This window comes from Mesoplodon bidens, assembly GCF_964165515.1.
Source record: "Mesoplodon bidens genome assembly, chromosome: 6".
NCBI classification, from domain to species: Eukaryota; Metazoa; Chordata; class Mammalia; order Artiodactyla; family Ziphiidae; genus Mesoplodon; species Mesoplodon bidens.
The window spans coordinates 110,827,163-110,839,200 of NC_138162.1; the positions used below are offsets into that span (position 1 = coordinate 110,827,163).

The window sequence follows — 12,038 nt, forward strand, 5'->3', positions numbered from 1 at the left end:
TATCCTGAACAAAAAAGAGGAACCAACGGCGGGTTCTGGGCAGGAGCAGCACAAATGGACTTACATTTTAAGAGAATCGCTCTGGCTGTTAGGCTGAGACACACTGAAGGAGTCTGCGCGTGGACGGAGAAAGATAAATTCAGCACAGCAGCTCCCTGTCAGGGCATTCTGCCCAGGGGACACTTGGCGCTATTTGGAGATATTTTTGGTTGTGACAACTAGGGGGAGGGGTGCTAGTGGCATCTTGTGGGTAGAGGTCAGGGATGTTGCCCATCATCCTAAAATGCACACGACATGCCTCACAGCAAAGAATTATCTAGCCCAAAACATCAGCAGTGTCATGGCTGAGCAGACTGGCTTTAGAGGCTCCTGCAATAATCCAGACAAGAGATAACAGCTGCTCAGACCATGTTGGTTACAGTGCAGGTGACACGGAGCAGTCAGGGTCTGAATATATTTTAAAGGTAGAACCAATAAAATTTCCTAGTGGACGAAGTTCTTTGGCCGGAACAGCTGGAAGGATGAAGTTGACATCAACTGAAATGGGGAAGATGGTGGAGAAAAGAGGCTGTGGGCTATGGGTGTCAAACAGTTTGCTGGGTGCAGGTGGGGGAGGTACAGAACCGGAGTCTGGACCTGCTAGGTGCCAGGAGTCGACGACACCCTGAATGCAGACACTGAGCAGGGCGTTCAGGAGAGAGGGTAAAGGAGCAGAGGGGAGTGTGGCAGTGGTCACCACACATCGCCCCGTGAGACCGGAGGGCGTAAGAAGAGAGCCAGGGCCAAGGAAAGATGAGAGAGGGCCAAGGCCGGAACTGCGGGACCCCGGACATTGTCAGGCTGGGGAAAGCCTGGGAAAGGCAACAGAGAAATGGAAACTGAATAAAAGCTTTATCTTGTCATTCTCAAACTTGTAATGGGAAAAAAGTGTTTGCTTATGACTAAGGTTAATTCATGAGAATACCCCTAAAACATAAACAGAAATGACTATTTGGGAGAGCTACAATCAATTGACTTTCAGATATAGGATGCTTACGGTAAAAAAGAGTTGATAAAAATATCTCAGATTGAGATTATGTCTTCTATAAGCCTAATGGATAAAAAGCAAAGTCTCCTTACCTGCTGTTTCCTGCCCATGGCAAGTGCTCAGTTCAGCCAGAAGCTGGTTAAAATCATCTTGATGAGCAATCCAGTTGTCCTGAAAATACCAAAAAATCAATCAGAGACAAGCCTGTAGTTTACCTAAGCTGAGATAAAATATATATTGGAATCAGGGAAACCTGGTAGTTAATGTGAATTTTTAAATGTTTCACAAAAATATTATTTTATAAATTTGAATGAAAAAGAAATAGTATAATTTGAAATGTAGTTTATCTATATCATTATTAAAAATGAGGACCTTGGAAGCTTAAGCCCTGATCTCAAACGTAGATGACTTATCAAGTCAACTTACAGTCAAATAAACAACAGGCAACCTGTGTGCTAAATGTTAAAATAAAGCAAAATAAAATATTTTTTTTCCACTATGGGAAAATTACGTAAGTCAAAGGAAAAAAGCAGTGACAGATCTGAGGGCTCTCTTCTTTGCTCATTTGAGCTTAAAATATTTTGCCCAATTCTGCTTGCTTGCATCCGCCCCAATTTCAGAAAACAGCAGTGGGGACAGGAGGAAGAAGGCCTCCAGCTTCCCTGAATCAATCAGCACCCATTTAAAAGGGGCTCAGTTAATAAGCTCATCATAACAAAGACGACCTGGCTTTAAAAGAGAATGAACATCTCCAAAACAATATCAACCTGTGGGGAGCAGGGTTTCAATTCGGGAACTTGCCTCATGCGTACTTTTTAAAGAATGCTTAAGGTTAAGGTATATTGAATAGGTTAACCGGGCAATGCTTCTCCTAAAAAGTAAAGTATATCTGTATATCCACCTCTTCAAAACTACCTTCAAAATCAACCTTACATAAACTCTTTTTTTAAAATTGTCCAAGGTGTGTTTATTAATTGATGAAAATAGACGATATGGCTAAACATTCCATCTAGTAAGTGTGTGACATTCCGAACATTTTGAAGTACTGGTCTTGGATTTTGTCCTCAGAAATAGAACATTCCCCTGCCCCTTTTTTCAAGTTTATTGAGACATAGTTGACATATAACATTATATTAGTTTTAGGTGTACAACATGATGATTTGACAACATGTATATGTTAAACTCTTCCTTTAGTGGTTTAAGATTTTAGCTGTTAGCCCAAACAATTTTAGCTGCTCCAGTCCACTACTCTGAGCTATTGATCTAAGCAATGTAACCCAGTTTACCTAAAGTAATTCCCCAGATTTCCTACCAGATTCTGTTGGCTGCAAAAATTTAAGAACAAAGCTTTCGGTTTAGATCCTTTCTACAGTGAGCAATGATACTGAAAATGAAAGGCAGGGTAAGCCATCAACTTTTAATTACAGGGTCATATTTTCAAAGTGTCAGTGTTTTAAGGGGGAAATGTGAATAAATTCAAGTGCTATACACCAACAGTCAGAAACAGACAGTGGGACAGGAAAAGAATACCACTTTCTTTCAGTATTTCCAAAATGAAATGCCACCAATTTGAACAATATAAGCTAATATTACAACGCAGGTAAAGATGAAAATTCCTCTCTGTCCTGAAATGAATATTTCTTTAAAAAGAACACTTTTTGCAAAGTTCAGCAATAAAGCTACTTTGGATCTCTTATGCATAAGCAAGTAAAGAATCCCATAGGGCAACGAGGCAAAACGATGACCCATTACAGATGCCCAGCAGCTCCGTTACGGGCTCCTTAGTTATCTAAAACATGTATGGTACACGCTTGAACAGCTGAAAAGTGATCAATCAATTTGACTGGATTAAATTTTTTACACTGACAAAAATATCAATTATGCAAGGAAAGCCCCCAGCAGACGTTGTTGCTCACTTCATTATTGATCGTAGCTCCTAGTCCCAGGTGGTTGTTTTTAACTTGAACTTTAATATGATCGGTGGCTCCTTGCTCCTGAGCCCCTAAACCCTGTGGAGATTAAACACAAGAGTTAGCATTTTTATCAGGTATAAAAATACCTCTCTTCCTTCATCAACTGTTTGATTAATCACTAAACATCTAGGAGGCATTATCCTTGTCCTCAAAGAGGACACAGTCTAATGGATCCTTACAAGATTCTGTAATATCAAGGATGCACCTACAATAATGAATGCCAATCCTTCAACCTGTGACCCACTTCAAGGACCATGGAAACACTAAGGAGAACATCCTTCCTCTGATGCTCAAAAGCAGAGTGCTACTGCCAAACTAATAGAAGCCCATCAGAGGCATTAAAGTCTGTGGTGCTTTCCATTAAATAATTTTACAAAACAACACTGAGGAAGGGGACTCCAAGTGCCCCGCATCATTAACACTCATTTGTAAAGAGTCCCAGAGCGCCTGGTGTACTAAATGGCACCCAAGGTGGCTCCAGCACAGTGGATGGAGAAAAAATAAGGTGATATAAAGGGGCCAGACCTTAAGGACCTTGGAAGTTATGGGGAGAATTTGGATATTATTTTTTAAAACAATGGGAAACCACCAAACTTTTAAGCAAAGGAATGACATGATCTAATTTCTGTATTTTAAAAGCTCATTATGGCTGCTGTACGGCAAATGGCCCAGAGGAGGAAAAGAAGGGAGTCAGGGAGGCAGCTGAGAGGCTGCTGCGTTGATCAGGGCAAGCAATGGCGGTGGCTGGTCCAGGATGGGGCCCCGGATGGAGAGGAATAATGACTGGGGATTCGGGAAGTGAGAGCGGTCAAGGAATCAAGCACGACTCCCAGGTTTCTGGTTTGAGTAAGCTGATAGGGTGCTCTTTGCAAAAATGGGGAAAACCTGAGAAGAAAAAGATTTGCGGGGGGCGGGGGGGAATCAAGAGTTTTATAATAAAAATGATCTACCTGAGATGAGGACAGAGAAGGGACTAGGGCTGAACCCCAAGGAATTCCAAAGTCAAAAGTCTAGAGGAGGAAGAGCCAGCAACAAAAATTCCGCAGTGGCTGGTAAGGCAGAACAAAAAACCGGGCGAGAGGGCAGTATTGTGGAAGCCAAGACACTGGTATTTCAAGGTATGTCAAGTCGATTATGTCCAGTGCTGCTAAGGGATAAAGTAATGTGAGAACAAGAAAGGATCCATTGGATTTGGCAAGATCTTTAAAGACCTTGACAAGAACCGTTTAAGTGCAGAGGTATCGGCAGAAGTCCTGCATGAGTCAGGAATAAAGGGAATGTGAGAAAACGGAGAAAATGTGTAGTCTAGCTTTAAGGGTGAATAAAATCTTACTCTAAGCAACATAAAACTCTGATGGTTAAGTATGATTCCAAACGCAACTAATTAAAAGGCATCATTTATGAAAATCACAGCAGGTTAAACAATAAGCAAAGACAGCTGACGTTTATGTTCAGTTCTAACTCTATCATCACAAGGTCATTATAATTTAAGTATTTCTCCAAAATCACTTATTGATCCAAAATAAATTTCTCCCAGTCTCCTAAGGAAGATGTATTCTCCTGATCTGAAATCTCTCTGCAGGGCTCCAATGTCTTTGCTCTTCTCCAAGGTACCTTTCCTTTAGACCACCCCATCTTCTCCAGCATCCTCTGGCCAAACTTGGAGTCATCATTACTCCACGCAGTGTTTCTTGGATCCACAGCCCACTTCTGCTTCCGCCGACCTGTAAATGACAAATTATCTCATTAGCAACTTATCTTTCAAACCTGGAGAATACCTCACAAATACACACATACCTAATGCATACACACGATACTTGCATAAATACAACAAACATTATGTTTTATTAGATACAGATGTCAGATTTGGCATCCAATGGGACAGTATCAGCTTGGATCATTTATCCTGGTTTTCCCAATAACTGTATATTCTGAACATACAAACTGACCTTATATGATTAAAATAAAAAGATTCCCCCAAATGTGACAAATCGAAACACATGATGTACCATCAGCTGGGCCTTCCAATTCAGCGACTGGCAGCAACCTAAGGCACCTGTGACACCAGTGTCACTAGCACCAGCAGCAGTCATTACAGACATACGTTAAGTGCCAAATGCCATCCATATATTCTCAGGTTCAATTTTCACAGTAACCCAATGAGGAGAGATCTGCACTTTTCAGATGAGAAAATCTGACGCCTACAGAAAGAATGTTCCTAATGCCCCCAAGCAAAAAACAGAGCCTTTATACAAACCAAGGTCCGACCAACTCCAAAGCTTATATTTTTAATTCACAGCATACGAGTCACGATCCTGGGGAGAGTCACCCTCCATGCAACCTACAGATACTAATCAATCATCCCTTCTCACAGAGACGCCCTAAAGCCATATGACCCCTTCTCTGAACTCACACAGTAAAGTACCTGCTGCTTTTTTTGGCATTTAATTAACATTCTTCTGTATTATGGCTGTTTCTATCTATCTCTTATGTTTGCTATTATGCCATAATCTCCTTAAGGCTCACATCCATGTCTTATTCTTTCTTATGCTTCACTGCAAGAAGTGAAAAACACTTTGCCCATAGCAAGCATTCAGGAAAAACATGAATGAATGTATGAATGATTGAGGAAGGAAAAAGGAGGGAAGGCTGAAGAAAGGAGACAAGAAAAGGGGAAGGAAAAAAAAAGGAAGGAAGATAACTGAATTGAGGGAACTGCTTTGAGTCCCTACAAGTTTTTTTTTAATGTATATAAATAACTGACCATTAGAAACTCAAGTTTATCGCTATAGTTTTTAGGACAAGTATGGCAGAGAGAAAGAACTCCAAAAGTTTATTAAACAAGCATATGAAACCCAAAAGTAAACTGTGGCCAAGCGGGGAATTTGGAGGTCAGGTGTCACCATCATTCACCTGCTGCACCAATGGAAGCAGACTATCTCACTGTCAACAGCGGCTCAGGCCGTGGCAGTCTCCTAACAAGTAAAAGGATAACAGCCTCCAGTCAGAGAGGCTCAGTGCACTGCATGTAAGATCAATAAAGAGACCTGTAACTATCCACACCCTAGCAAACATAAGTAAACCTTTACTAGCATGCGGGCAGAAAAAGACGACTTACAAAGAAAAACGAGTTGGGCTCAAATTTAGAGTGCTTTGCAGAAAAAAGGTGACCCCAAAATGCTACACGTGACTAAGTTACCACTTTACTTATCTAGTAAATACTCAGCTAATGAACAGCATACGAGATGGGCCTTGTTAACCAAGGCTCTCTCTGTAAGGCTGCTTCCTGGTGTGTGTCAGAGTTCATGTCTCTACTGTAGTGTCTGCCAAGGGTCTCTGACTGGGGCTTGTATGAAGGAGACATTTTTGAGAATGACGGCACCCACCCTCTGCAACAAAGACGGCATACAGTTTATGTCACAAACGTCTACGGCAGACTCTAATGTTGACACAACATTAGAGTAGTTAGTAGAGTAGTAGTAGACACAACATTAGGGCAGCTACTCCGCTCAGGGTACAGTGCCCTGAATCTGCACAATCACTCTTTGGGATGACGGCGGTGGGGTGGGGGTAACCATCCTCTAGCAGGGACTCCTCCTACATGGAGATCTAATAAGATACTTTCAGGGTAACCCCAATAAACAGCTCTGCACACAACAGCTGCCAGGCCTAATACCACAAGGTTTATGCCAGGATTCAGCTTACTCTGAAAAGTGTGCTGAGTTCCAAGAGCCAGGGACAGGAATTTTTTTTTCTTTGCCCAAAGACACTTTCAGATATTCAAGACCTCAAAAGATATATCATCCATGTATTCTTATTAAAATATTATTCAAGACATATTCAAGGTTATAGAAACTGCAGCATAAAATCTTACTGCAATGAAATCCATTAACTATCGTGTTGTCATTTGATTAGAAAATGTAATAACTGCAAGTGTCAAAAACTGGTCTTGAAAAGAGTCTATGAAAAAAGTAGTATCTTGATAAAATATGGGTCTAAGACTCTGAATTAAATAAGGACTGAAAAGTGAGACTGATACTATGAGACCTCAGCGGCACAATTAAAATGTGTTTCTTTTTCTTCTGTTAAAAAAAAAAAAAAAAAAAGTGAGAGTGATAAATGAAATTCTTCTCTTACGTTTATGTAAGCGAGATTTCTTACCTTACATAGGGGAGAACCAATAAAATAATATTTGATAACTAGAGAAATGCAGGATAAAAAAATGTTTTTGAGAAACAAAGCAAACTACTAGATTTTAAAAATGGGATAAGTGACTGTGGAGAAGATGAAAGAAAAAATATAGTCCATATGGCAAGAGAAAACAAAGGAAATTAGCATACTTACTGAAGGGAAAATGTTCACTAAGGTTAATTAGGGGAAAAAAGTAGGTTATAAAACTGTACCTACAGAATTATCCCAATTTTATAAACTATCAGAGAAAATAACTGCTAGGGAGTGAAATGGCAGACTGGGACTTTTCTATGCTTCTATTTTCGCATTTCTAAAATAAGAACACCAGTCCCAAATATCTAATCATAAGGGATGCCACAGACATTAATTTAGTAAATTGCTTTAAAAAACACAAAATATTATATACTATTAATGTCAAAGATTTGAAAATTTGGAGTCATGGTGGGAAGAGAACGAAAAATATTCTCATGAAATTATGCAGCTTGAGTTGCTGCTGTCCACAGATGGCACTTCACATCTGTATGTCATTTCATACTTTGAACTATTCTCATGGTCACCATCTCATTGATTTAAGCCAACCTAGTAATGAACATAATCAAAGAAGTTTTTAATAGCCCCAGAGAAACTGATCAGGGAAAGAAACATAAATGAATAGCAGAGCCAGGGCTAATGTTCCCAAGTGCACGCTGAACTAAGCATACATCGAAGAATATTAAAACCGCAAGAAATCTTAGCCACGCTGGTTATACAGATGAAGAAATAGAGCCCACAGGGTCACACTCTAAAACATACTCCTTTCTGTAAGTCCCTGTTTAAAAAAAAATAGAAATCTGCTGACCCTAGTGACAAGAACGTAAAGATATAGCGACAACTAGATCAATTTTGCCACTTTCTACCTCAATGACCTTGGGGTGAATTATTTTCCTCTGAACCTCAATTTCTGCCCCTGTAAAATGTGAATGGTGCCTTACCCACTCCGTTTTGTGTTCCCATTCCTCCACCCCCTTAGATTAGAGGATGCCGACAGCATTTATTTCATGGAATCCCTGTGTTGGGTCTGTTAAAATTTAGCAGTTGTTTCTGCTCCTCGCTCACCAGACACTTTCAAAGATACCGGCCGGCTTTTCAGGACCAAGGCACGACTGCCATCTGGTGGCCGGCAGCCTTAGCTACAGGTATCGTTCAGAAGTTAAACAGCCTCTCCAGAGGGAGGGAATTAACGAACTTCACAAAGTGCTGGGAAATGTCAAAGGCAAACTGAGGCAGGGTGGGGCGTTGAGGTCAACATTCCTTCCATAGTAGAGTGTTAGTAATTCCAACTACCAAAGTCAAAACCGCCACTGTCTTACTTATAATCACTCATTAGCCCCGCCTCCCCTAAAAAACGCTAACTTCTTGTGTTTGATGCTTCTAACCCCTTTGCTTTTCTCTTTCTTGATTCAATACACCTTCAAGAACGGGATTTCACTGCCTGAAGAGATTCTGCTGGCCCAACCGCCTCTTTTTAACCAGAGGAAGCTGAGGCCCGGTGAAGTGAAAGAGCCAGTCCGGGTTCCCGCAACCGGTGTCCGGACCCCCTATTCGAACCCACCACTGGCGTGCTCAGGTCTGAACGTGAGAACAAGCGTCCCAAGTGGACACTCGCAGTCTCTCACCAGCAGACCGCAGCTAACTTTCGGGGAAGGCTGGGCTGGGAAATCTCCGCGACAGGCAGGGCGAGCCGAGCAGGGCGTCCGGGACCCCGGCCCCCCGCATCCCCCGGCCCACCGTACGCCGGCGACCGGTGCCCCCCGCCACTCGGTCCGGCCGCCGCGTCACCCGGAACCTTCACCCTCGCGCCCGGTCAGGCCTCCGAGCCCAACACTCACGCTCAGCTAGCATCGACATGTCGCCGAGCCTGTGACGCCGCGGGCCTCGGGACCTGAGCGACGGTGGATACCGCTCGGCGGACTCGCGGAGAAGCTAGAACCACGAGCCTCACACGCCCGGCGAATTGCAGCGGCTAGGGCGCGCGCTGCTGACGTCAGTGAGGCGCGACTCGCTCCTGGACCGCGCGGCGGCGAGTGGGCGGGGCGCGGGAAGCCCGGGACTCTGCATTTGGGTGGACGCTGGGTAGACTAGCGGTTTCCAAGGTTTGTTCCAACTCCAGCATTCCGTGTGTCTATGAAATATCCATAAGGATCATCCACTAAAAAGAACTGTTATTAAGTTTGGAGGGTTTTTTTTTAATTACAGGATCTTAATATTTTAAAATCGTCAGCTGGGAATAGATATTGCACTTTTAAAAATAAGGTGATTCAGTGTAAGACATTCCACCTTATTCTTCAGTCTCATGGCAGACCCGCATAGAGCAGGACTTCTCAAACTTTAATGTTTGGGTGAATCACCTGGGGATCTTGTTAAAAATGCAGTTTCTGGTTCAGCAGGTCTGGGATGGGGCCAGAGATTCTGCATTTCTAACAAGCTTCCAAGGACGTGGATGATGATGGGCTTGCTTTGTGTAGCATGCCATTAAACAACCAAAGGTATGAGTGAACTCAGGGTTAAAATATACTCTTTTCTTTTTTCCTGTTCAAGAAAAGTGCTTTATGAAGAACACTTTATAAAGTGATGGTGATAAACGCTTTCAAAATATTCCAAAGAACTGAACCAAGAAGGTATTTAGGTAAGTCATCTGTGCTAGTCCTCTGCCTTCAGGCAAGTAAAGACCAATATCAGGGACCGATGATTACTCCTTTTTTTATATAAATTTATTTATTTTTGGCTGCGTTGGGTCTTCGTTGCTGCACGCGGGTTTTCTCTAGTTGCGGCGAGCGGGGGCTGCGCTTTCCTCATCTCTCAAATGCGGTTAAGAATATTTACTTTGGGGTTGGCTAAAGGATTATTAACTGAGATAATATATGTAGAAACAAAAATCTGATGCTGAACTTGACTTATCTTTACACTCAAATAATGCAGGGAAGAGGACTAAATTGTAGGGAAGAGGGTTGGGAAAGAAATCACGGTACAAGAGAGAGCTATGCTAGCCGGCACAGGTGCTCCATTGAGGAAGGAGTATTAACTCTCTATTCAGAATAATCTAGGGGTTGGTTTCCATGGCGTTCATTATGTCTCTCCAGTTGTGCCGCTGAGTAGGTTTCCTTTGGGACGGGGGACCTACCTCAATCACATCCTGATGTAGGAAGAGTGAAGCACAGGTTAGGTGGTGACTGCTGCATGACTTAGGGACTTCACAGGCAGGACCAAGGCTAAACATGCGTAAATTGCTCTTGAACTTGTAGCCTCTGAAGATGGTGTCTGGCTATTAGACCTCATGACTTCTCATCCTTATTAGTTGGTTCTGACTCTTTACTGAGATGGGGAGGGGACAAATGTCAACGTTTCTTTCTAGGTCTCAACTTCCATAATATATCTGTAGCAAATACAAGCAAATATTCAAACCCACGAAAGCCCAGCTCTGAGCCATTTATCTTCCTGATTATTGTAGCTATTTAATTCTTATTATTTGAATTTTATTTTTAAAGTGTATAACTTCCTTCATCAAGAAAACTTGAGGTGACATACAAAAATAGTTGGACTACTATTATATTATAAATATTATAAAAATAGGAAGAAATTGGGTCAAAGGGAATATGGTTAGAAAAAATAAGTTAGATCAAGGGTAAAGTTAGCATGTCGAAATGCATACCATAAACATGAGCTAAAGGTCAAAGGTGAGCTGCCCACTTGGTTTTGAGCTTATAGCAGCCGTGCAAAGAGGGAAATATTATATAATATAATGCTAAATGATGATAGCAAATGGCTGACATTTATTGAGTATTACTATGTAGTGTCAAAGGCAAGCAAAGTCAGATGCTAAAGTGGTCAGCACTGGTCTTAATCAATAATATACTATTGCAATGGGGAAAAGAGGCCAGCATGAACTGAGTTTAGCATCCTTTTGTATGGAGGTGACTGGACGTTTTAATGGGAGAGTGAGGGGGTAAGGAAGGGGTGAGTGGAGGCTCAGTAGAGTCAGGGACGTGAAAAATTATAAAAAGCAGGAGTGGGGTTGGTCCCTGTGAAACCCATCTGGGTTGCTAACTGGGGCTGATCCAAGTTAGACTCCTCCCCTCCCACAGAGGCTGGGAGACAGGGCGCTGTCTTCAGATGGCGGCTGGAACAAACAGTAAATTCTTTTAGCAGCCTTGAGTGTTCTCAGGCAGGCGCTTTAAGGAGTTTAGGGTCAGCCTAGACTATGCAGACTTGAGCTGTTAGAAACTGCGTTAATACTTTGTTCAAACTTTTGAGGCCAGTGTTGAAGCCTAGCAGATGAGAGGGCACAGAGGGGTCTGGCTAGAGTTTGGTCAAGAAGAGAGTCTTTGTCAGAAGCAGGCATGGTTCTAAATTCTTTACAGGTACTATCTCATTTATTTTCACAAAATTGTGTGAGATGGGTGGTACTATTGTCCCCATTTTACAGATGAGAAAAGTGAGGTGCAGAAATATTATCCAACATCATTTTATGATTCTAGTCTCTTGGTTCAAGGTCTATAAGGGATCAGTTATTCCCAGAAAACAAACAGAAAGTGAAAAGTTTTCTAAACGTTTTCTTTCCTTGTCTGTTCATGTTTACGTGTTATTTCCAGGTAGAGGGCGAGACACAGCACATTTTCCGTCTTCCTAATGCAGCTTCTAAAATTCCTCCCCAAATGCCCAAAGCCCTCCCCCTTCAGCAGATAGATGGGGAGAGTTTGCCTAACAAGATGAGTACAATCCAAATAGAGTTGGGGGATTTTCAACGTATGCATGAGAATTCGTGACTATTCCTTTGTGTTCTACATTTTTCCTAAGCTTTGCATTGTGTG

General features: G+C 42.1%; 1 protein-coding gene across 1 annotated transcript in view; it reads right to left on the reverse strand.

The window, feature by feature from the left end:
* PINX1 (PIN2 (TERF1) interacting telomerase inhibitor 1) overlaps positions 1-9,204 on the reverse strand; it is an 83,892-nt gene extending 74,688 nt beyond the window's left edge. The window contains exons 1-4 of the mRNA XM_081238189.1: positions 9,060-9,204; positions 4,615-4,724; positions 2,944-3,036; positions 1,120-1,198 (exon numbers count right to left, since the gene is read on the reverse strand). Of these exons, the coding sequence (XP_081094315.1) occupies positions 1,120-1,198; positions 2,944-3,036; positions 4,615-4,724; positions 9,060-9,078 (301 nt within the window). The 5' untranslated portion in view covers positions 9,079-9,204. The remainder of the gene's footprint in view (positions 1-1,119; positions 1,199-2,943; positions 3,037-4,614; positions 4,725-9,059) is intronic.
* Between the last annotated feature and the right edge of the window lie 2,834 nt (positions 9,205-12,038).